The sequence below is a fragment of the Chroicocephalus ridibundus genome, chromosome 1, assembly GCF_963924245.1.
Source record: "Chroicocephalus ridibundus chromosome 1, bChrRid1.1, whole genome shotgun sequence".
Lineage (NCBI taxonomy): Eukaryota > Metazoa > Chordata > Aves > Charadriiformes > Laridae > Chroicocephalus > Chroicocephalus ridibundus.
The window spans coordinates 140,141,893-140,168,676 of NC_086284.1; the positions used below are offsets into that span (position 1 = coordinate 140,141,893).

General features: G+C 40.3%; 1 protein-coding gene across 1 annotated transcript in view; it reads left to right on the forward strand.

Annotated features, from left to right (window-relative positions):
* Window positions 1-24,843, forward strand: part of ANO2 (anoctamin 2) — a 191,298-nt gene extending 166,455 nt beyond the window's left edge. Inside the window, exons 21-25 of the mRNA XM_063322738.1 lie at window positions 13,348-13,500; window positions 13,605-13,657; window positions 15,589-15,770; window positions 22,611-22,716; window positions 24,312-24,843. Coding sequence (XP_063178808.1) covers window positions 13,348-13,500; window positions 13,605-13,657; window positions 15,589-15,770; window positions 22,611-22,716; window positions 24,312-24,593 — 776 coding nt within the window. The 3' untranslated portion in view covers window positions 24,594-24,843. The remainder of the gene's footprint in view (window positions 1-13,347; window positions 13,501-13,604; window positions 13,658-15,588; window positions 15,771-22,610; window positions 22,717-24,311) is intronic.
* Window positions 24,844-26,784: the final 1,941 nt, after the last annotated feature.

Consider the following 26,784-nt stretch of genomic DNA (forward strand, 5'->3'; position numbering starts at 1 on the left):
TCTGAATTCCCTTTCCCTTTCTGCAGCAACCATAGCTTTACATAGGACCAATCACTGTATATCACATGACTGTATGTCATAAATTGGCATGATAAAAGGGGAAAAAAATCCAAAACACATGTAGTTTGCAGAAATTACATGCAAGACAGCAGGGCTATGAGACAGTAGCAGCATAGCAAAAATGATGACTCCTGGTATCTTTTAATATTTGTACTGTGAGAGTCCAGTGAGAAAAGTGCATAGAAGTCGTTGTGCCACAGAAGGACAGAATAGCTAAAGTTGGAAGGGACCTCTGGAGATCGTCTAGTCCGACCCCCTGCTCAAAGCAGTGTCATCTACAGCAGCTTGCTCGGGGACTTGTCCAGTTGGATTTTTAATATTTCCAGGGATGCAGATTCTACAACCTCTCTATGCAACCTGTTCCAGTATTTGACCACATTTGATACTGATGATTTGAAGTTTTTTTCTCATGTTTAAATTGCATTTTCGTTATTTCAATTTGTGCCCATTGCCTCTTGTCCTTTCACTGGGCACCTTTGAGAATAGTCTAGCTCTATCTTCTTTAATCTACCCAAGAATTATTTAAACACATTGGTAAAATGCCCCTGAGCCTTCCCTTCTTGTGGTACAATAATCTTTGTGGTACAAACCTCGTTATAGGTCAGGTTCTCCAGTCCCTTAATCACTTTAGTGGCACTTCACTGGGTTCACTGCAGTATGTCCATGTCTTTTTTGTACTGGGGAGCATAGAACTGGAAAGAGCACTCCAGGTGCGGTCACAGTAGTGCTGAGTAGAGGGGAAGGATCTCCTCTCTTGACCTGTTGGCATTTCTCTTCCTAACGCACTCCAGAAGGCTATTGGCCTTCTTTGTAGCTATGGCACGTTGCTCGTTCATGTTCAACGTGCTGTCCACAGGGGCGCCAAGGCGCTTTTTTGCAAAGTTGCATCTCAGCTAGTCAGTTCCTAGCATCTACTGGTGCTTGGGGTTATTCCTCCCCAGGTGCAATACTTTGCATTTCCCTTTGCTGAACTTTGTGAGATTCCCTTTGGACCATTTTATCCAGCCTGTTGAGGACCTTCTCAATGGCAGCACAACCATCTGGTATAACTCCTCCCAAAATTAAAATTGCTCATTAATGTTTCAAATGTAGTAAAAATATGTAGATTCCAAAATGTAAATGTGTATTTTCCTGTAGAAGTAAATTACCCTTTACAACAGAAAACTGTAGGAATACCTTTTTAGATTACTTAGCTCATGACTGAACTTTACGTGACGTTGAATCATGTACACAGCATTCCCAGCTATGCTTAAATTAAAATCCACACGCATATACAACAGGAGAGAATCTTCAGCCTGTAAGATCTTCTTGGTCAGCTGAAAGAGACAGCGGAATGGAGAATTGTTATTACCATTTTACTAATGTAGAGCTGTGGCATGCAGGTATTGAGCTGGCCGCGCTTTCTAAGAAAATCTAGGGCATACTTGGGAATGATTTCTCAGTCTCACACCTTTCATATGAGTTCTTTAGCCAGCACATTCTCTATTTTTTTACGTAGCATGTCTGTAATTCCTCTGCATGCATCACCCTGCTGGAGTGACTGATGTCACTTGCGGTGTGCAGCGCCAGACTTTTGGTCATCTTTCAAGCCTGTGTAAAGTAGGAGCAACTCTATTAAAGTCAATAGTATTCTAATTTTGTAAAGCTGGTGCCTGACGTGTATATCATCTATGTGTTCATATGTGCTTGTGGGTTTTCATGATTACTCAAATTACTGCTAATCTATGGCAGAGATCAGTACTTTTTCAAGGTGGTTCCACAGTTTGCTTTTCCACATTAGAGGCGATAAGTATGTTGGTGGAAACCCAGGTGGAACTGGGAGGAACTCTTTCTTGAAGTGGAAAGATGCCACCAGTTATATATTTGGTAACCACACCATCACATCAGTGAGACAGCAGTTCCTGATTTGCACTAGATGTGATCCGGGAGCTGGATTTGCTGCTTCACAGAAGTGCCTCTCTCGAGATGCAATGTCTACCAGACGGGAACTGCATGCACTCTTTATTATCTGCAGGTGGGAATTGATGACATCTTAGTGACTTCATCCATTATTTGCATATCATTAAAAGACTCTCTGATTTAGGTTCTAAGATCAGTGTGGCCACTGTAAGTCATTTGAGAAATAACATTAGTTTTTTGCTATCTGGAAGTCAAGAGTGAAGAATGAAAATTCACAGCATGAGAATTTGTTAAAATAAAATATCGTTAATAATTTATTTCCACTTTAACGTGTTTGGCACTGTGCCATTGTCCTCAGTAGTTACAATTTGGAAGTCTTGTTCCTTTGGCATCTTGATTGCAGTTTGCTCAAGAGAAAATATAACTCCATTGTCCAAAGTAGTGCTGATACTTATGAAATGATGTTTGACGTTCTGACTACAGCATCTGGCCTGTATAAATGGATACGGAGAACAAACCCAACAACTAGGTATTTTTTGTATAATTCTGCTTTGTAAGGAATCCTCTGTTGCCTCCTCTGAGCTTTCACTGAGATCGTTTTATCACATTCATCTCCGTGCGTTGACTTACACTCATCCACTGCTCCAGCAGGAGCAGGTCAAATAATACAGGGGATAAAGAGGTACACTACAGATGAATTAGCTGAGGGCAAATATCAAGCATCTGATAGAGAATTCCAAAGTGAAATATACACATGCCTTCTTTCTCATTCTAAACTGTGTTTTTTACAAACTCCAAGGAGTATCTCTATAACTTAACAGAACCCAGGAGGACAGAGGTGCAAATAATTGCCAAATAACTCAGTCTTGCAGCCATGGGACACAATCCAACTTCAGCTGTCCTCAGGGAAACAAACCTGAGAGGAAGCAGCACACAGGGATGTTAAGGAGTAAATAAGAGACCAGGATTTTCACACCAGATGCAAATCAAAATTGCACTGTACCCCTCAGCCCTGTGGCTGCCTCCCAAGTAGACCCTGGAGAGGCAAGGAAGGAGAAAGGGGGAATGGCATGGGTGGGGGAGGAGGAAGGAGAGAAATAATCCAGGCAAACCCAAGCTTTAGGGCATGAAAGTATTCAGGAGAGAACCAGAGCTTGTCAATGGGCATGTTATCTAAAACCAGACATCTGTTAAATATTGTATGTGACAAGTCCTGTTTTAACAAGCCACTGTTCTCAAAACATCTGAAAGAGAACGCATTTTATGACAAAAAAAAAAAAGGTGAATGCCCTGTATGGTTTATCTCTCTATATGGAAATAGCTATATAGATTTATAGGTATAATTTATAATATATTTATGAAGGTGTATAGGGGATTTTATATAATGATGGATTTATGTAAATATATAAATATGTATGTGTATATGAGGTATTTTATATAATGGCAGATTTGGGTGTTTCATATGGATATGTTTATGGATCTGAACCTTGCCCACTGTTGTGCCATAAAGACGCCCTCACCCGCCATCATCTGCCCCTCCATTGTTTCAACTCACCGTAGGACCTGACTGTGTTACAGCCTCTGCTAACTTATCCCCTTCTGCACATCATGATACTTTGACGCAAAATTCTCCTTTAGGATTGCTTTTTTCCACACATTACTTCACCCCAAGATGATTTTTCCTCCTGGAAACTCTAAGCAAACTTCTTTGCAATTTTTGAGTTAAACAATGGTGAGAAAATATAGACGTTTCCTCTTGTAAACATTTTCGTATGTTTTTATGCTCAGGCATAACTCAGAAATGTCCTCACTTTAACATCCAAAATTTCCTGGTTAGTTCTCTCTAAGGACAAGGACCTTTAGTTATTTGTAATAAACAAACAGAATAAATACAACGGTTTATAAATATTTAATTTCTTGTCCTTGCACATCTGTGGTAGTTGATCTTACTCATTCTGGGAGCCAGAGCACGCGATTGGTTGCAGCATGAATGACTAATTACAGTGAAAGCCACTGTCAGGGTAAGGAGGAGCCAGACTTCTTCCCAGATATAATGGGCCGGTGACTGCTGAGTATGCTCTGTGGTAACCAAGAAGTATGGCTGACTGATAAGGAAGCAGGATGGAGCCTTCAGTGTGTTATGAACTAGAATATCCCACTTTCCAAGCATTATATACTGGTGCTTTCTCCTAATGCAAAAGCATCCAGGTGTGGGAGGAAACTCTTTCCACTCTCTGTTACCTGTGGCCAACTCTGATTGCATCTGAGATGATGCCATCACCCTGATTCGAGACGTCTGTGTAGGACATCACACTTGATTCATTGATAAGGACACTACTTAGATGCAAAGGTCAGACTTGTTGGAATAACTGGTAGTATCAAGATCGAAGCTACGGTTGTTATAAATCACTGGGCACTAAGCCTGTATTTTAGATTAGTCCCGTGAGCCTAGATCATAAACAATGTTTAGTCCCTCATTCTGCCGTCATTCAGGGATAATTAGATAGATGCCCTGCAAATGAATGGATGAATTACTAATGTAAACATTTGTTTACAACAGGAGAATTAGCTTCTCAAGTGAAGAGAATAGTTCGCTGAGCCTTGTAGTGTGCCACAGCGAGCTATGCCCTGCCCCTGGGATTCAAGACAAATGTGCAGCAGATGAAACCCAAGCTGCACCTCCCCAGGCCGCGTGTTGCCCCGGGTCCGTATCGCTGCACTCAGCTGTCAGATTCAATGCGGAGAGACTCGGACCACCCACGCCGACAGGAAGCACTTTGTGCAGCTCAGCGCTGAACCTGTCAGCTGGGATTGTTGTGAAGGGCATCAAGCTGAAGTGGGGAAGCAAGAGGCAGTTGCACAGCTTATTTACCTGTTTTTCTAAATTTGCTTTGAGAGGGGGAGGGCAGGGAAACAACGCCGCAAGTGCAGAGGAAGCCTTTTTTTCCCCCTGAATTGCAGAATGACTGGGATGTAAGAAGAGGTATGATATTTAAAAGAGAGAAATCTGACTGCTGTTTCAGAACTTAGTTCTTAATTTTCACACTGATTTACTCAGGCAAGCTCCCACTGGTATCAGTGGCTATCTGCCCAAGCAGGAATCAGGCAGCTGAATAAGAAACTGTAGACTGAGTTTACTGTAGCCTTTGGGTTCCCCCATCCAGATGATGATGGGGTTTTATGCAGAAACGGGCATGGACAGATTATGTATCCATGTGTGAGTATTCACTACATTCAGGTTTATCCTGCCCAGGGTGCTCCTACTTTTAAGGATGGGTGACATCTTTAAGACTACACAGAAAGCACCTGACCAAGCAGAGACCCTTGACTCCAGGTCTGCCATTCGCTAGACTGTACCGTAATCACAGGCTGTCCTTGCATTTTGTATCCATAGAGAGTTTTTTTCTACTAATTTCTGTCAAACGGGTTGACATGCACCCTTTCTGAAGGAAACCTGGAGTCTGGCCCACTCCACACACAGCAAATCATATACTCTTTTTGCGCTTCCCTATGAAGCAGATTAGCCCTGGTGAGGCACCACTTGTCTGAGGGATAGAGTTTGGAGTGATCTCAGGATGTGTTTTGCTGTACAATATGCCACAGGTAAAGGAGTTTTAGATGATAACTAGCCCACTTCAATTTTGGAATGGCTATGTCAAAGCTGCTGGGACTTCCTTTTGTTCTGATTTCTTATACTAGGAAGCCTGAAGCCTTGTGGAGGCTTCACCCCCTGCTAGCCGCACCCTCCCCTTGTTTAAGTCTAGGTAAATTAGTGGAAATAGTGAGATTTACTGTGTTTTTTAAATCTCCTGTATTTTCATGTTGGGAAATGTGGTTCTACCTTTGTTCACTGGAGTTTGATTCTGCAAAATGGCAGTCACTCTAGTCCATGTCAGCAAAGCCACTAGCACCATTGCCATGGTTTAACCCCAGCCAGCAGTAAGGACCATGCAGACACTCGTGCAGTTCTCCCCCTTCCCCCAGAAGGGCAGGGAGAAGAGGGAGGAAAGAAGTGGAAAGGGAAAGTAAAACAAAACCAAAAAACTCATGGGTTGAGATAAAGACAGTTTAATAGAACAATGACATAAAAGGAAAATAACAACAACAACAACAATAATAATAATAATGACACAAATCACTCTCACCACACGGTGAATTGTACCTTCCTGAGCAGTGGTTGCAGATTATGGCCCCTGCAGCTAACCTCATTTATATATTGAGCATGACAGCTATGGTACAGAATATTCCATTGGCCGGCCCATCATTCTGTCTAGGCTTCTTCTCAGCTTCTATGGGAAGCTGAAAAGAGTCCCTGAAAAATATAAACAACACCTGGCAACAACTAAACCAATATGCATTATCGACATTCCTTTCATATCAAATCTGAAACACGGCAACCACTAGGAAGAAAATCAACTATCCCAGCTGAAACCAGGACAACCATTAAAACAAGAGTCAGTGTGATGGCTGATGGGAACACTGAGCTGGTGCCTCTGGTCATGATTGATCAATTAACAGTGAGCACAAAGAACCGCAAACGTGAAAGAGGGAAAAGTTGGCAAGAGAAAAGCAATTCAAGTTTCTCTCACTCACTCAGGCTACAGCGATCTGTGTCTCAGAGCTAGCCTGTGCTTAAGTGCCCCAGGAGTGTAACCTTTCAGTTTATGTGTTTTACGAGGCCACCTGGAGTTTTTCATCTCTTTAAATGCAAATATATGTTCTATCAGACTAGGATGTTTAACGTCACCCCAAGTTGAATCAGTTGCTTGGTGATCCTGTTCCTCAGGATTCCAACTTCCAGCTGTTCCTGAGCCAGCACCTATACCACCATGCCTTCCCCATCACCTCAGGAGTGATCTACAACCCAATGCAAATGTGTCTGTATGTAGGAAGTTTTCTCATCATTTCTGCTAGATGTCATGGAAGGGGAAATGATACAACACTGGGCCTGTTGACTTCTCCCTCCCCATTCACAAACCCATAAATTTGCTGAGAGCTCTTTCTGGCCCAGGAAGACATACCCAGAGAAGAACGGCTACTTATAATTTTGCCTTTTTTAGACAGGAAGGGTGACATATTGAGGCTTTGGGCTAAAAACTTGTGACAGTAGGATGTTTCCTGGCCCTAAATACGGATTTAGGATTTTCTCAAATCAAGGCTTTAAAAAGATAATTGTGCTGGTTTGAGGTAAAACAGAACCAACTTTCTGTTCAGTAATTTTACATCTTAGTTAGGCCTCTTCTAACTCTCTGAGATTAACAGCATGTTGTGTCTGAAACGGTTCGTTCAGAGTGATAAGACAGTTTGTGCCAAGGAATGGTACGCAGAGAGGCTCTTGATTATACTTATCGCTAAAACAACCAAGGTCAGCTAATTTCTTTATTTGCCCAGTTAGAGGGTCAGAAGCGGAAAAGCATAGAGGGGTCCCACCTGCAGGGAGGAGCGGACAGGACAGGTGACCCAAAACTGACCAACAGGGCATTCCATCCCATCTGCACCCCGCTCAGTATAAAAGCTGAGGGATCAAAGGGTCAACTCTCTTCCTTCAATGGCTGATGTCCGAGGAGGACCCTGCCTGTTCATCTGCCTTTGATCCTGATCGGTGTGTGCCTGACTCCAACTCTGGAACCTGGTTCCTACCCGTCACTGAGTCCAGTCTGGGACTTCCCTAGTGCCTGCTGGTGACATCATCCTGGGAGCTTAATATGGTTTTGTAGATACTGTATCTATTTCATTATTTTCCTTTTTATTTTATTATTAATATTTCATTAAAGTAGTTTAGTTTCTTCTAAGCTCATAAATCTCTTTAACTCTCCTCCTCCTCTCCGTGCGTGAGAGGCTGGGAGGGAGCATCTGTCGCTGGCCATTGGCTGATTTGGCCAAAACCACGACAATAATGAAACAGGTAGCTAGTACAGAGCTGTGAAATATGAGACAAAAAACGTATTTGCTTTTCTTAGATAAAAACTCCTATTATTAAACTGCAATGCAAGTTTTCTTGAAGAATTGTGCTACAATAGTTCTGAACTGATTGACAGAGAGTCAGCAGCTGCAGTGTGGGCACTGCAAGAAAATTCAGGGCAGTGATGGTTTCATGGGTTCTGACTCTTGCATAAAGTTGTATTTCAACAGTTATTAGTTATGAAAGTGAAACATCTAACTAGGAGCAGGCCCAGCAAAATCAAGTACATGACTTTGGTGTAACACAGAGCAAGCATCAAGACCAAGGCATTTAGTTTTAAGGTAAAAGTCTTATATAAATCGTAAAAAAAAAGAAAACAACATAAGAGGGTAAACCCCAAAGTCTACAAGTCATGCAGACTTCCATTAACTTCAGTGGCATTTTACAGATATCTATCGTGTGGGAGGAAGAGGCCAACACTTTGTCATGGCAAATAAACTCTAAATTTTCCTTTGGGGAGAGCTTTTGTGGGTCATTTCTTCAGTGAGCTGAACTCTGAACCTGATTTCAGTCAGCAGACTGTCCTGAACTTCTTTCTTGAACAGGCCTTGTCAGTCAGTAGCATGTCTGCACTTAGTTTTGATTTGCACCAGTGAAATTTCCGATGACTGTTTGTTTTACTATTATTAACTAATATACATTTGTATTTTTTAGCAGACACTCTTCAGCAGAGACACTCTTAATGTTCCTGAGTGATCAGAAAGTTTCGCTCAAGGAATTCTGAAGCATAAATTGCCACTGTTAACAGGTGTCAAATTTGTCATTAGTACTTCCTGTTTCTAAAACCGTGGCATGACTTTTGACCCAGCACGATACACCAGACCACATGCGTTCCCAAAGTAGGTAGCATGTACAGCAATTTCCTCATACAGCTGGTAGCAAGCTTGCAACATGTGTAACTAGCCTGCAGTGATAGGAGTTGGCAAGAAATTGACGTTTAGAGCAGCAATAAATATTGCTAACGAAACAAACTTTATGAAATCGGCTTCAAAACCAGCTGAATGATGCATGTGAGTGTGTGAAATTTATACCACTACTGACTCTTTTCTTGGGTAGAAACTGACATCAGCCATGACTTTCAGATTCTTATTTCATTTGGTCTTCCCTTTTCCAGTCTAACCCCTCTAAGAGTCCAAGGTTCATGTAGCAATTAATTGAAAACATTTTTTTCTGAAAGAGAAATAATAATAAAGGGTTTCATCATCCAACTTCTGTTAAAAATCAGTGGGAAAGCTCCCTTTTGAATTTTAAGAAGAAAATTATCGGATCCAACGTATGTAGATACCGACTACCATAAAGATTAATCTTAGACATTTGGAAGAATTTCCCCTAGAGCAGGAAAAGCCATCAAAAAGGCAATGTGTGAGGCAGCAGTAGAAAGAAAAAAAAAAAAAAAAGAAAAAGAATCACTGAAGAGAAACCTGCATTTTTCTATAATCTCTATAATGAGGATGGATTTGAAAATACTAACTCAGCCTGTTGTGTAGGCTTGTTGCATACGTTTATTACCAGAGTAGTAAATTACACCTTTTCCTTATTTTCTCAGCCAGGCTTGGCTGTATATTGAAAAGTTTCTTCGTAGGACTTGGAAAGTTGCATAGCACAGGAGTGACTCTTCCATTGTTTACTTCCAGTAACACATGATCCTGTGACACAGAAGTAAGAAAAAAAGCAACAGAATCTTAAACAATTACCTTCTCTTAGGAAAAGTTTTGATGTAAAAGATACTAGGGTTAACCGCACTAGTCAGTGTGTAAATCTGGTAGAATCTGAGTGGTATTCACCATGTAAGATTTTATGCTGGGGACTGATTCTGTATCCCTTACACAAGAACACTAACCAGCACACTCCAGATCCATAATTTAAAAGCCTTGATCTGTGTCCTTAATCTTAATTTGGAGGCCAGAGTTAGCTAGAAGGACAGCGTGTGCTCTGTCTTTCTTTGTTGAGGTTGGGTTCTGTTCAGGCTCCGTGCACAGAGGAACAGCTTCTGTGAAAAGTGGACTTCTGAGAAGTGCTGTGGTCTGAAAGATTTCTCTAGATGATGTTTGTCTTTTATAGTTTTTGTCTCAGGGCCCAGCCATACGTCTGTATGAGATGTTGCAGGTGTGGCATTGGGTGGTGAGAACTTCATGGGCTGGCTCTAAGGCCTTTCCCTCTTTCCTGCATAAGTCAGGCAGTAAAGGTGACTTGTCCTGGGTACCAATAGTATGTGGTTCAGGCTTTTTCGCTCATCAGAAATAATTTGTGTTACTGGAAGCACATCTACTCTCCTGCTTCGATGCCCCAGGAGAAGGCTTTATTTCCCGTGTCCTTGACTTCCCCTTATCCACAACCTTCAATCATTTTGTTCACAACCTTCAATCCCTTTTTTTCACTTTGTGCCATGAGGCTGGGTGGTGTTCATCTCTGTTGTCTCCAGGCTGACCTATCAGGCAAGTACGAAAGCTATGGAAGAGGCTGGATATAACTCCTGGCACAGGTCTCTAGCCTTTTGCCTCAAAGCACAGGAGAATAATCACCCAGGTCAGGCAGGGCTCCTATGTGGGATCATAGAGTTGTATATGAACACTAGAAGAATTTTGTATGGACACCTTGTGGCAAAGGGTGAACCTAAAAAGGGCATTCCAGGGATCCCATCAAGAAATGCAGCCAAAAATAGGCTATCTTGGTGTCAGCTGTCCTTGATGGAACAGTCTTTTTGAGTGCCCTAAAAGTATTGTAAATGTTTCCACTGTAAATGGACAGGCATCCACAGAACTCCAGGGTGCTGTGACTAGATTGCTTATGGAACCTGAACTGTATGGCAGGGATTCTTCTCTTTTTAATCCATGCAGATTTATTTCTACAAATACTGACCAAATAAAACAAGTGCATTTAAATTGCTGAGGCTGTTCACAGACTGCTTGTTTTGAATGATTGTTTGCTGGTTTACTACACAAAACCATCTAAATTATGGTGTGCTTGGTTCTGTTTTGTTTTGTTGTGTTTTTTTTTTTTTGCCTGCGTTTTGCATTATTCGCACTTTCATAAAAAGGACGATAGAAGATTGAAGAGATTTCAAGATGGCCACACAAACACTTCTGGCGTAGAGTTTTCTGTGAAGACATACTTACAGAATTGTCCAGAAGTCCTTTGCATATTTTGAACATTCTTTCATGAACTTGAAAAAAAATTAAACTGCATTTTCCCAGGCAATGAATAAAAGGAGCTGCAAACAACATCAAAGCAAATGTGTGTGTGGTTTATACTTAAAGCATTGCAAATCTCTCTCTCTCTCTTTTTTTTTTTTTTTTTTTTTTTTTTTTTAAACAGAACCCTCCCAACTCTATTCCTGCTGAATTCACTTAAACCCAAATAAGGCATATTTTGGCGCTCTGTATTTTTCTAAGCATTTCACAGTTTTTTGGGACATTACTCTAACATCTGTTTTTATTTCCTTGTTAATTCCTTTTCCTGACTCTGAACATAAAATATTCAGGAAAGTATGAATTCAACGGTAGAATGTTGTATGCTTTGAAAAAGCTCCATCTTAGTCTATGTTAGGATATACTCTTTATTGCAAGGCAAAGCAACGAGAATGAAAATCAAAAGGCCATATATATAATACAGAGATTACACTTCACTGTGCAAATGTATTGTCACAGAAAAGAAAAGTGGGAATGTCAGTCAGAAGACTTGCGATCTGCATGCAAAAAAAAGATGCATGCAAAAAAAAAGATGCATGCAAGAGAAGATCCTGGAGAAAGCTGTTTTATCAGTTAGTTCCAGGCTGTGACAACAGTGCCTGAGGAAATGATTTTAAAGTAAACAGTTGTGCTACGTAAACCCGTGATCTTCACAAAAAGTGCATCAGATTACTCCCACAGTGGAGAGAGGAGTTATGCAGGGATTTGCCAAAAAAGAAGCCTCAATAATTAGGGCCTGACACACACCAATCCTTCTCCTATACTACTATTTCTTTAATTCTGAAGTGTAAGTCAAAGTTAGATTTATTAATTTAATCTTATTGGGATTACTGCCTTTGCATTTGGGCAGCATGCTTTTCGTTCTCTTTCCTCTTCTTCTACTCATCATTAGTTTTCTGGGGTAATAAACCCCTCTCGCTTCCCTGAAGTATTACTTTAACATAATGTTGCATTTTTAAAGGAAATGATCCAGTCTCATGAGTAACATTCACCACTGATGCCTCCTGCTTTCTGTGGAAGACACAGCCTTTTATGCAATTTGTTAATGCCTCAGCACCTTGGGGGGAAAAAAAAAAGTCATCCCTTTTCAGACTAATTGTACCCAAATGAGATTTACCACTATGAGGCAGATCCTCAAGGGCCACTGAAAGAAGGGGGAGTTAAGGATACTCTGCCCATCCTAAAACTAAAGAAGCTTGCTTGGAGGGACTCAGTTTTCTACTACATTATTCCACGCATCTTTAGAGCACTGAGAGTTGTCAGAAAAACACAGTTGCGTCAGCATTGTGCTTCTGCAAGGTGACATTGGTTTCTTAGCTGCTTAGAAGATAATTTGTTTGCCTGAAGACTGGTCATCCTGTGGCCTAGAAAAGAGGCATGGTTCACTCAGAAAACAATGTGGTCTTTTTGTTTACATCATTATATTATGGGTGCTGAGATGAACTCTGTGGTGCCAGTAGTCTATTACTGGGAGCAAGATGATACAAAATGTGCCATCCACTTCAAAGTCAGAGGGTTTTGGTTGGTTGGTTGGTTGGTTTTTATCCCTTGTGAAAGAAGCCAAGCTTATTAGTTGTGTACCTGTTCTAACAAGCACGGAGAACTCAGGAGGTCTGAGGTCGGTGCTTCATTGCAGTACTACTTGTTCTTTAGGACCAGTGGTCTAGTGTGTTCTTTCTCCCAAACTACTTTACCCAAATTGCGAACCCAGCAAAAAAAAAAAAAAAAAAAAAAAAGGACAATAGCATGCTTCTTTGCTAGGACTTCAAGGGAAGATTTTGAACTTTTCCAAAGTTTTCCTGAGTCAAAGGATGCTAGGAAGAAACAGTGGCATCTTGTAAATTTTCTCTTCTTGCTTACTTGTGTATCATTTTCCTTATAGGCAAAAGGACAGCCTTGCCCTTACAGGGAAGAACAGCACAGTCTTAATCAGTTAATTATGATAAATGCAGCAGAATATACCCCAAACCCTTTGTCCTTTATTAAATTTATTATTTACTTTGGCTTGTGCTTGTGCTAGAGACTAGAAGCATTATTAGAAACATTCGTAAAGCATAGTGACAAACCTTTCTCTGTTTCATAATCTTGCTTTGTAATGTTTATTACTGGGACCAAATTGTGAAGTGGAGGTTTTATGGGTTTTGTAGCCCACAAAGCTCATCAACATTTTGCTGTCAGTTGCACTTACCAGCGCTCTTCAGAAGATATTAAAAAAAAAATTACATATTTCTTTTCCAGTTATCCAGTTTGGGTTTGTCACACTCTTTGTTGCCTCCTTCCCTCTGGCACCTCTCTTTGCTCTTCTGAACAACATCATAGAAGTCCGGCTTGACGCAAAAAAGTTTGTTACTGAACTGAGGAGGCCAGACACGGCAAGAGAAAAAGATATAGGTAAGTAATGAAAAAACATTACAGTGAAGATAACTCCAAAAATTCAATAAGGAAGAAGAAAAATGATAGTAAATCCATTACTAAGTTCTGTTTTTTACTTACAGGAATTTGGTATAACATTTTGAGTGGTATTGGAAAGCTTTCAGTTATCATTAATGTAAGTATTTGGTTGCACCAGTTTCTAAACATGATCTTGGGAGCTTATATTGTCCCTCCAACATAACTTAAAAGTGAAGTCTGATTCTCTCAATTGCTAGAGAATACAATAAAATTTAAATCATCCAGATCATTCTTGTGGAAGTGTAAAATATGATTTAATTACAAAGGAGATGACCATTCACTCATCTCATTCTCTCTGTCCTTGTGTTATGTAGTACAGGAAGACCAATTCATATAACAACAACCAATGAAGGGCATGTCAGCAGGCAACACTACAGATAATTGATATAGATCTACTTCTCATTCATACCCATGCCTTTTCATGTTACTTTGCTAGTATAACTGTTGGTATGAATAAAAAGGATGTCAACAAAACATCCTAGATTCTAGGAGCAGAAAGTCATTAACTAGACAGCATTAGCATTCGTTCTGGTCTCCAGATATATACAGGTATATCCCTAAACGTAATTCGTCCCACTGAGTGTGTATTTCTGTAAGAGCAGCCTTTTTTTTTTTTTTTTTTTTGAGTTGTTACACAGTCCCCAAGCTACAAAATCTTAATGGAAAAATATATTCTTCCATAGAACAAGAATGATTGCATTAACATAATGCATGTCAGGTATACAGATACATTATGTTTATTATTCTACATGTATTCCTTAAGTAAATTTTTCCTGTATATGCTTTAAGATAAAAAAGACTCATGCCCCAGGAGTTTAATCACAATACTACCTAGTGGGTTTTTGACCCACAGATCATAGAATCGTAGGACCATTTAGGTTGAAGAAGACCTTTAAGATCATCGAGTCCAACTCTAAAATATGAAAAATATCAAAGCACTTTAGAAAGGCAGACGGTTGTCGCTACTGAGGGGGAAATTTGTGCAGAGGTGTTATGCAATTTATCTAGTACAATAGCTTCCAGCACAACAGCACTCTGTGCTTACATAGCATGTAAGCTATCATTACAACAGGGAGAACTATAATGCCTCCAGAGAAGCAGTGTTGTTTGACTTGGGTGGAGTATTATTCACTTATGGCTCGGCATTTTCCAGGGTTTAAGGTAGGAAATCTGTTCAGCCCTGCACATAACCCAGAATTTTGCTGTCAGGCATAGATTTCAGGTTTCCAGCATTGATCTGTGCTGGATAAGCAAAACTCTGCAACCTCTCAGTTTTATCTGGATACACTTTGCAGATTTACAATCCTTGATTATTTTCTGTGTCAAACAAGCTCTTTTATTTCCTGGGGAAATAAAATATCAGTTAGCTACATTTTCTTGACAGAAATGTAAATATGTGCATATCCAATTTTAAAAAATACCGAATGCCCAGCCCTGCTTCTCCATCTGAATAATATTGGTGCAGAAGAAATATTTAGCAAAATGTAGTTTTAAATGAACCTAATGAATTCCTATTGATATGATCTAGATACTTCTGTGTCTGATTCACTTCACAATTATACCAGTTTCATACCAGCGTGAGATCCACCAATGTCAGATGTGTAAATCCTGATGCAGAGGGGAAAATGGAGGATGACTACCTTACATTCAACTGGTTTATCTCAGATAACACTGTAACTACACCAAGTTGTACTCCAGATTACACCAGCTAGCAATTACATCTTATTGTAGTTTTTTTAAAACTAGCGTTAGGCCTCCTAATGACTCCAGGGGTGGAAAGAGTTGGAGAAATAGTCTAGGAAATATTCCACTTCCCTAACTACAGCCTTCCCCTGGAGAAACAGAGCAGGTTACTTTGCATTTTTATAAGTATATGTTCTGTACCGGGTCTTGCCATTTAACTCTCGCTTCATCACCACTCTAAATTTACTTCAATGTGAAAATTATCGCCTAAATTAACTTAACCTGAAACACGTTAGACATAGATTCACAATGCTGTTGTTTGGTTGGTTTTTTTTCGTCTCTCAGGCTTTTGTAATTGCTATCACATCTGATTTCATTCCACGCCTTATGTATCAATATGCATACAGTCAAAATGGAACCATGCATGGCTTCATCAATCATACGCTCTCATACTTCAACGTCAGTCATCTCAAGGCTGGAACACAGCCAGAAAACTCCCCGTTTGCACAGGATGTTTTATTCTGCAGGTAAAGTGCTTCTAATGGCGGTTTGCAGAGTCAAAGCAATTTCTTTGGGTCTTTTCTCAGAAAAAATTTTTCCAAGTGCAAACTGATAATATTTGTGTCTTTTAAAAAGGTGGTTTTACGAGTACAGCTTTTAGAGCATTCTCACTGTGTTAGAAGGTTTTTCCAGTGCATTAAAAGGCAAAATAAACAATTTAGTCAGACTTACTCAAATAAAAAAAAAATCCCTTCTTTATTGAAAGACATAACTTTAATTAAAAAAGAGAGTTTTAAAATGGACACCCACTAATTAGAACCAGGCTTTCTTTTTCTTTATTAAGTTCGGTGTTTACTTGATAAGATCTGAGTTTTCAATTATATTCTGCCCATCTTTAAAATCTTTAAATCCATTCCCCATCTGCATGTCTTATATTTCAGATTCATCATTTCAGACTGGGGAAACAAGGCTCAACTCCCTTTAAAATTTGTCCAAAATATCGAGGCGCCTGCTCCCATAGTGCAAATACCCAGGGCGTAGTTGCAGTTTGCATGAGAAATCACTAACATGGTTCCAGGGCTCTCAAAGTAACCTTGCTTTTTTATTAAAAAATATGGAGAAATTCCAAGAGCTGTTTTAAGGCAGTACAACCCAAGTCTGCTCAAAACTGAGCTCCTTGGGTCGGTGCAACAGCCTGCCTCACCTTCCTCATGGACTCCCTTGAAATCACACCGTGCTTAGCCCCTGCAATGGCAATTAATCATCTTAAAACTTGCCCTTCCATTTTCTTTGGAAGGAGAGCCTTCATTTATATGCTTTTTACTACACAACGGTCTTTAATTGGCCTCCCTTGTTTTGATGCATTATATATTTGCCTATGTTCACAGTCTTTTTCTGATACATGCCAAGGCTTTTGAATCTTGTACTCCTAACAGTTAACATCTGAACCTGCCCTGGTTCTAAAACTAGTTTCCCTTCTGTCTTTCCCAACCTCCTTTCTCAGAGTCAGGTCTTTGGTCTCCTGCTTTCTCCTGTGGTTTTACTCTGAGATCAATTTTTGGCTAAGGTGCCAAAGGTGGGATTCTCAAAAATCTATCATCATATTCCCTCAGCATCACTGTCAAAGCAAGAACACAAAATTATTTACCAAGCAGAGCAGACTGATGAGAAAAATCTTATAGGTGACATTCACATACCATCTAGCATCAGATTGGTCTTTTCTTGCAATACTGGTTTATTGAATACTCAGATACTGGCAGAAAATACTGTTAGTATTGTAGATATTGTAGATATCAAGTAATGTTTTCTGCTTAGAGATTCAGAATTCTACTTTCCTCCCATTCACCTGAATTCATTGTCCTTGAGAAATCTGTATTCAAAATAAAGGTAGATTTCTTCATTATTAGTTCCCTACAGTGTTCCCTACATTTCTGCATATCTGACATTAGGAGTTTTTTAAAGAAATTTTTTATACAGAGTAGATACAGATAGCTAAGGCAGCTGGAAATTTTTATAGGGTTCCATTAAGTTATGACTTTTATTCTCTTCTGTAAATCTGCAAGAGCAGCTCTCAGCGTGACATAGAAAGCTTGTCACTAAACTAGTTAGGATGCACCTTTTTATCCTACAAAAACCTTTGCTTTCATGTTAAAGTTAGGGAGAGAAAATATTTCAAATAAACCAAACATTTTGATTTTTAAAAAATAAAAAACCCACAAATTTCAATTAATTTTAAATATTTGCTTATTTTCCCCTTCTAAAACCAAATTAATTTAGAAACAAGCGGCCACTTAAAAGCAAAGAGAGAAACTAACTTTGTAATTATGCTTCGATGCTTCTATGCTTCTAATTTAGGTGCTGTCAATTGCCCTTCAGAACAGTTCAATTCTTTTCACTGATTATTTAAGGGACCATATTCTAGCTAGGCTCCTGAAGCAGCCCAAAACCTCCCCTTGCTTCTAAATGACTGCACATTCCTAAATGTAGACTACAAACCCATCTCCCACAAAATCAGCGTTTATTTCCATTCTGATTTTCTTAGGGAATAAGAAGTTTTACTAAAATAGCTTAAAAGGCGTAGATGGAAGTCCTGCAATGAGGCCTACAAATCCATACCCATCTTGGACAATATATTAAATATCGTAATGTAATAATTTTCAAGAAAGAAGTCTTAAAATTGGCATTATTCAGTGTACTCTGTGCATGTTTTTCTTCTGCTTCTGTGTAAGCAAACTTTAATTATACTTAGGATCCCCCTGATTTTAGGCAGGGTATTGATCTCACCCAACTATAAGCCATAAAAATTACGTATCTCTGTTCCTTCACTGGAAGCAGAGTAAATGCAGAGAGAAATCTGATCCTCTTGACTCAGGCACTGCTCTTGGGGTTGCCTTTGGGACATACCTAGCATCTTACCTCGACTACAGCAGAGGCTATATGAGTGGACACCTAAGACTCTTAACTTTTAAGCAGGTAAAGAGAGAGAATATAACTCAGCACATCCACGTCCCAGTGTCAGGAACTTTGTTAAAGGGATCTGTGCTGCCTCTCAGGAGGCAGTCAGATGCGAGTTGAGGGCAGACAGAAAGGAAAAAAAAGCTCTCCAGTGCTTAAAGCTGTATGCTGTTCTCTACCTGCCGTTTTGCTTGCGGCAGGCAGGGTAAAGCGCCTTAAACCTGGGGGCTGTCCTCTGTCTTTTCTCAAAGTGCTATTCCCCATTTCAGTGTGTATCTAGAAGCTATTTCTTAGTATAATGTTACATATGAGAGTACGCAGCATCCCTGTACTTTCTGATAGACTTGTAAGCTTGTGAAACTCTTTTCTGCTCTCAGTTTAATTTGTATCTCCAAATTTGCCTGTATTTTCCTTCAACAAGCATCTCGATCCACATGGATCTCCCACTTCACTGTCACTTTGCTGCTTTCACTTTGCTGCTGTTTACCTGGTCTCAGTCACTGGCCTCTCTTTACGGTGTATGAGTGCCAGTATATTTGGAAAGGTTTGCATTAGCAACAGTGATGAAAGGCACCCCTCAGATTAGCGTGGATTCAACAGATCCAAAATACAGGCAGAAGGGAATAATCCACACTAGATATAAAAGTGGTCCCTGCTTGATAATATCAAGTCTACGCCACTGAGAAAAAATAAAATAAAAAATTGATTGCACACAAGAAGCATATACTAAATGTTTGACCGTGTGCTAGTCTGAATGAGAAACAACTATGAGAGCATTTCCGTTCCGTTATCGGCAAACAATTAGGAAAAGATGTCAGCATTCACATTCACTGTTTCTCATTATTATCCGCCTCATTTGAATCTTATCAAAATCTCAGTTTTGGACCGAACTATCACTGTGATAAAATATGGGGTCTCTAGCTTGTATCCCAAGAGACAAGCAACAAACACTGTCCCTTAAGCTGGAAATAAAATCTGCCTTTCTGTTTCTGGCAAATACGTTGGGAACAAGCTGACCTCTCTTATTCTTAGATTTCTGTGACCTCTGGAGATAAATGTGGTTACAATAAGCCTGAATTTTGCTCCTTACGGGCATTGCCAGAGATTAAGGTATCTTAAAAATAACCATAACAAGCCAGAAACAACTCTCCCACCGAACATCCAGAATACATTCTTTAGATATTTTGAGCAGCATTTTCTACAACGCTGTGAACTCTTTGACACTGCTTCCAAATAAACATTGCTGTAACGCTGTTCTGATGCGTAGCATTATTTGTAATGATTTTTTTTTCAGAGCAAAATGACGTTTGTGTAGATGAAGGCAAATTAAAAGCAAACCTTGCTAAGTTATATGACATTTTTATTGGTTTAGCCCTTTTAATCTTCATAATCTGGTATGATAATGGAGTACATGAGAGCACGTTGATCACACTGAAAAGAAGAAAGCAGCAGATAGGGAGTCATTACAGGAACTTTTCCCTTAACACGAGTCTGCTCCAATATTCAGCAAATGTATAAAGTGTCTTTGAATTACTTAATTTTCTTAATGCCCTTGGACTCATCTCATCTATTCCCAGTGATCGGTGGTGGATTCTAAAGTTTTTCCCTGAACAATTCTTATATACTCCTGCATTGGTGAAGCACTACTTCCTTGTGATTCAGTCATGTTTTCTGCAGTTTCTTGTCCAAGACCAAATGAAAAAGGAAATGAAACAGATGAGCTGATTTAGACTGATTCGCAATTCCACCTACGTAGACATTTTGATTTTTTTCTGTCAGTCTTTCTTTCTCCCAATCCAATATGCATGTTAAATATACTTGCATATTTATTTTAGTTCTGGCTGCAGTTCAGTTTTGTCTAAATCTTGACTGGTCCTCTCCATCCATCCTCATTTCCCCAACATATCTCTATTCTCACTGTGCATTTTTCTTTTTTCCGTCAGAACTTTTCTGTGCTCTATTCTTAAACCACATTGACTACTTCATATTCTTGTCCTTTTTCAGTGGAATCAAAGTTGTTTGCTATTTTTGAAACACTATATTCTTTGCAGCACTGGTCATTTGCTCTTCCTAGCATATCTGCTGAATCAAGTATTTGAAGAATGAAGAGCTGAAGAGGCGAGGGAAAAATCAGCTCTTTAAAAAAGAAAATACCTGTAGAATATAGCGGTTAGAAAAGGCCTGGGTTATTGCACTTTGAAGTCCCATGTGCTGTAAAATAATTAAAAAGGGAGGTGGGGAGGAGGCCCAGCTACCTTGTTCGTAGCTCTGACAACATCTCCCTTCACCATAAATCATTTGCTAGTGTTCTGTTAATTCAGGCATCATAAGCAGTGTGATTTCCAGCTGAGCCAGGTGAAATTTCCATGGGGTCTGATGTCCTGCAACACTTACATAGTTTTTGAAGCTCAGAGTACATTAAATAGAAAACCCGCCACAGTTGGTGACCTTTCCAGGTGAACCTGGGCTCCATTTCAAGACTGGGATTGATTTATCACACATAAATCCACAACAAACTCGGTGGTTTTCCTTGGCTTTGATGTTCAAACAGATTAAATTCAATGGAACTGACTCTGGCCCTCACTGCAGCCCTCATAGACAGACTTGAGCAACAGGCAGAAGTCCACATAGCACAGAAAAGTACCAGAAGGGGAATCTCACAGTGCCAGCACAGCACAGGACCAAACAGGAATCCCACGTAAGACAGGACAGAGAGCTTGGCTGCTGTGCACGCACCGCTGAACAAAACAAGTGGTCTGGGGTCTAACACAGCTCGCGTAGTGCTTCCATGAACTAATACAGCCCCCAATTCAAAGCTGTTTTCTCGCCCGCTCCCTCCTGCCTCTCCCCATTGTGGGTTGTACCTTGTGTCCCTTGTCTCCAGAAGGTGCAGCACAGAATTGCATCCAGCATTGCAGACTGAATTTCTTAAGGAGGTGGGGGGATGTAGGCAGTGTGTGGGTTGTAAATGTATAGTTTAACACGCAAAACCATGCGGATAGAACCTGAAGGTAATTTTGGTAAGCGCACCTGCAAACTGAAGCTGACAGATTTTATATATGAACCTTCTCCATTATCCCCCGATGGAGGCTTTTCCACAGTCTAATGAATCTTACTGTCAGGAAGCGTTTTGTGGTATTCAAAACAGATTTTCCCTTTCTTAATTTCATCCCATTACTCCTAGTCAAACACTGTGAACAGCACTAAATTATCCCTTTCAGTCCTAAGGGCACAATTTGTGCATGGTTATCATGTCCAACTGTGGCTGTTACTTACCAAAGTGGAGCAATACATGTGCTCTTCTTTAATCTTTTCTGGTGAGTCAGTTTCCTCAGCCCCTGGATTGTTTTGCCTAACTGCCTTCAATTTGTTGCTATCGTTTTCTTTTCCTCTCCGCACCCCCCCCCCCTTTTTTTCCCCCTGAAATCCCTGCAGCTGAATGGCTGAATGCCGCATTCCAGGTGTGGCTTTACCTGAGCTGTGCAGAGAAGGGCTAATACTCCCCAGCACCACCGTGCCTTGTGTTTATAGGTCCACAAGTCATACTGTCATGCTGCCGTATTTCAAGCTTGTGCTAACTTGCTGGCCGCTGTAAGTTCCAGGCTATTTTCACTGCATTTTCTTTCAAGCCCTGTCCTTTCAAAGATCCTTCAATTGTTTTATTTTTAATTATTTTCCATTTCCCCAGATTATTCTCATTGTGTTTCCTGTCTGTATTTCTTATTGCTTTCTGTGTTTCCTGCTATTTGCAAAACTTTCCAATTTAGGAGCATCTGTGACTTTTATTAGCCTGTTGTTTACTTCCAAATGATTGATGATAATACTAAAAGCATCAGTCTTTACACCAAACCACTAAGGCTCTGTTTTATCCTGTCTAAGGCTAGACAGTTAATTTAGGAAGTGCCTTTCCCATGGCTCCCCCTGTCGTTAATGCAAGGACAGGAGCCACCAGAGTGTGAGTCAGATTTTACATGGGCTGAATTATTCCCTAAATTAATCAAGATTTAGGTGAGATGAATTCAGACTTGTGTCCTTTAGTCTGTAAATGCTTTGGAAGGTCCTTTTGCTTTAATTTCAACACTTTATTCCCTGTACGCTGAGATCAATTTAACATTAACACACACAAAAAAGGGCACATTTGTAAATCCTGGAAAATCTGGAAATTTCCAACATTAGAACATTGTTCTTATTTTGGTTACAACTGTGAAAACCAGACTAAGCTTGCTAAATTCAATGGAGATAGTCCAGCTCTAATTCTGGAGTTGTATTTCATAACAAGGGTTGAAGTAGGAACATCTGGAGGATTTGATTCCTTAGATTTCATGATTGGAAAATCGTGTTAGTCAAAGCAATTGTTGCAGGAGGAGGAGATTCCTGGAACTGTGTGATAACTGAGCTGTCTTCATCTACAGGTTCAAAGACTACAGAGAACCACCTTGGTCCCAAAATCAGTATGAGTTTTCTAAACAATACTGGGCGGTCTTATCTGCTCGCTTGGCTTTTGTTATTCTATTTCAGGTAAGTCTGTTGAGTTGCTGCAGTTTCAGTCACGGAAATATCACAATAAATGAATTGAAATGCATGCGCCAAAGAAGCCCATCTCCAATAGAGATTTTCTGCGTGCAAATACCCAGCCTGATGTGCTTCCACCCGGCCTGCGGAGGTGTCAGTGGGCTGCAGCACAGTTTCTCCCTTCGCAGCACTGTGGCACACTTCCTCAGCAGAGGTTTCCTCTCCCTTCGTGGAAGGGAAGCCCCACAGCCTGCATTAGCCCCTGGCACGAGCAGTGCTCCCCAAAATACCCCAGGGGTATTCAAGGCTCTTGAACGATTCAGTTAAGTGGACTCCGTGAGCTTTTATACTCTCAGGGGCAACACTTGTAAAAAGCACATAAATGCTATGAAAGCTTGCGAAATGCCGTTCTTTACTCAAAGCAAGAAATATACAGAAGTAATAAATCCTCCAATGTCTTTTGCTACTTTCTGCAACTAAATGGAGTAAATTCTCCCCACTGTGGAGGTTTCATTGGCAAGGGATTTGCTGTCATGGCTCGCCTTCTGAATGGCAGAAACCTTCTGCTCTGCTCCATGATCTGGAATCCCTCCACAGTCAAATTGGGCCCACACCTCATATTGCAATCTACCTGTCTTTTCTCCTTACCTGCCAAATATTCCTAAGTCTGACTGTGCGTCTTGCCTGGTTTGTATTGCCCTCTTCTGCTTCTTTGCTCTGTCTTCAGTAATTTTCCACCACTGGCTGAAAAACATTTGAAACCAACTGGTTACTCTGGGCTTCAAATAGCCTGCCTGCTGTTCTGCAAGAGCAGATTCCCTGGTTAATTAGCTCCATTGTTTCAGAAGTGGACAGAGGGTTCATTCTAGTAGCCTTGTCAGCAAATGTTCTCACACATTTTGAGGCATTACGCAACACAGCAGTTTTCAAAGCAGTATCATGATAATATAAACCCCAAAGCATAATTTATCTATTAATTTTACAAACAAGCAAAACTTTTTGCCCGGTCTGCTTCTTGCCTCGGTGTTACGAGCATCACCTTGTAATGAACCTGACACCTGACGTTCGGGGTTGTGGTTTGTATGCTGCATTAGTGGAACAAAATCCTGCTTGTCAGCAGACAGAAGTATTTGAGGACAGAGTGACCATGAAAGTTGTCTGCTCAGGCCACATTGGAAACACATGGGTATGATTGTGTTGGAGGATGTTTTCACTGATGTTGCCCTTATAGTTGTGGATTCTGAAGTCAGTCTTGATGAATTTGATCTTGAGAACTGGGCACCTTTGGATGCCTGTGAAGAATAAGGTTGTTTTAGCTACTTAGGCCATGAATCATTCGATGAATTCAAGTTCTTTCCCATTTCAAACCTAAGTAAAGCACGTGTTTAATTCAGCTGCTCCACTGAGGGGCAGTTGTGAACAAACGCGAGCTGTTTCTTGAACCTCTTGAACTGAGGCCTTGCTGGACTGCTTCATACTACATGCCGTCAGCAAAATGTGTTTAATACTGGCCACATAGCTATAGTAAGGGTTTGATTTTTCTTTAGAGTGAGTATTTTGGATTTTTTATTCTTGCTTCATGTCTGTTGCTGTGTTTGCAGAACTTGGTGATGTTCCTCAGTGTTCTGGTTGACTGGATGATTCCCGACATCCCCAAGGACATTAGTGAACAAATCAAAAAGGAGAAGAGCGTGCTTGTTGACTTCTTCCTGAAGGAAGAGCATGAAAAACTGAAGCTGATTGAAAGCTTTATTGCACGCGACAAGCAGAAACACAAAAGTGGGACCAAAGGCAAAAGGATCCGGGCTGCCAGCTCCTGCCAGTTTAACCGAAGTCAGAAAGGCAGCTTTGCCTCCTTTAGCTCACAGCACACAGAAGTGTGACTCCTTAGGGAAGGGTAACATACCACGCTTACCTCTGCAATACCTGCTTACTGTGTGATGTGATTCTGAACCTGGAGCAAGGGAGGGAAAGACAGTCAAGGAGCAGAAAGGAGGCTTCTTTTAGAAGCTTCTTTTAGAAACTCCATACGCAAAGGTCTCCGTTACGTTTTATACGCTATATCTGGGCTGCAGCATTTTCAGACTTTACCAGTGCAATATAAGGGCTATATTGTGGCTGTAGCTGGTCCTCGTTGTGGTGCATGTGATTTGGGTAGGCACGCGGGAATTCTCCTCGCTCATGCAGTCTCCGTGGTAGGGCTGTAACCGTCCCTCTTCCTGCAGACACCCTGTGGGGCACGGGGAATAGAAGGGGACACTCCTGCTCTAGTACCTGTCCTGTGGCAGATCTGACCAACCGTGGCGAAGTGCGCACAACGCATGGTCTCATGGTCTGTAGCTGCCAGCGGATGGTTTATAAACATGTGGAGTCTCAAGGAGTCATTGTGCCTTCCCTGACATACGCTGCCACTTGGTGCTGCCTCTGTAGAGCATGCAGGGCTGTTAAGGGCACAGAGCGGTAGGAACAGAAGGAATGAAAATCTCTGAGCACTTTCGTCTACAGATATATTGTGTTTTGCTTAGCAGGAGCTTGAATGCATGTGTTAATGAGCAGAGAGGCCACAACATACGCATCAGAATGGAGTAAAGCTGGTAGAACCAGGGAAGTTCATTGTTATTCATTGTCCTGAGCGGGGGGGGGGGGGGGGGGGGGGGGGGGGGGGGGGAAGCAAACCCTGCATGTTTGATTCTACTCTCACTTAGACTGGGAATTCAGCCAATATGAAGAGGAATCTCGCCACTAAACCAATGCTAGTGTGAAGCTGACAAGTGAGAATGGAATCAAGCCTTGGAAACCATGTGGCATTTTCATGTACGTTGCACGTAAAGTAATGGAAGTTGCTGCTGTTGTGCATTTACTGTGAAGTAAAATATTTTGCAGAACTGCGTTTCATTGGAAGATTAACATATTCACTAACCAAGCTTTCATCTACAAGCACTTAATGAATAACTTTATTCTATTATGAATTTAAATAAAACTTTCTTAAAAAAATCTGTTTCTTTTAGTGTAGATTCTGTCTGTAACCTGACTTGAAATTCAGAACCTGGATAAAAGATTTTCTTCTCATTTTGTCTTCTCAACAATGCATTCAAAACCTTTAAAAGCACAAACCAGAAGAACCGCTTCACTTTCAGGCATTGTATACAATATGATTGCTCTTTAACATCGTAAAGATATTTTATGTATTTCTGAAGCCTAAGAATGTCATTGTTCTCTTGGATGGAAAGATCTTTTTCTCTGAGAGCTTTAGGTAATTTAATGAGAGATGTGAAAATAATTGTGCGTTTTTCATTCAGTACCTAAACTAAAGGAAATGAAAATGGGAAAATTGTTTCAGGGTGGGCTGAAATTAAAAGCTTCATTTTTGGAATTTCATTTTAAAAATTTCATTTAGGGTTATTTATCCCTTCTATATAGTAGATCAAATTTGAAATGATAACATCAACTTCAATAAAATTGCAAGTGTTTAGATTTCTTGAAAAAAAAGTCTGACCTGTCCAAATGTTTTCTTCTTTTCCCCCTGTCAGAACTCATCTGCTGAATTTTAAATTAATTCAGAGAGAGTTATTCTCCCTTCTGAAACTGGTTTTGTTTTGTTTTTTTTTTTAAATTAATAACAATTTGCTAGGGATATTGCCCAGATCTCAGTTTGTCTATATATACTCAAGACTACAAATACAGCCTGTAAATGTGCAAAAATGTGTAGTTTCCAATGTTTCTTCCTTTTTTACATATACATTGTCTAAAACAAGCTATTTGAAGAGTTCTTGACACAATGTACTGTGTATAAACTATTGACTGTGTATCTATTTGGTGTTTCAAATTGATTGAGATGGATGGATGGATGGATGGATGGATGGATGGATGGATGGATGGATGGATGGATAGGTAGATAGATAGGAAAACTATAGGAAAAATAGTTGTCTTCTAAAATAAAATTTAAGCTTTTTCTTAGTTATCTATGTCACAGTCACCTGTGTTCATGTGAACAACATCTTTGTCAGGCCTGAAAGTCATGGTATTGCATTTTGGGGAGGCTCAGATGGTGAGATTTGTATGACCAAAACATAG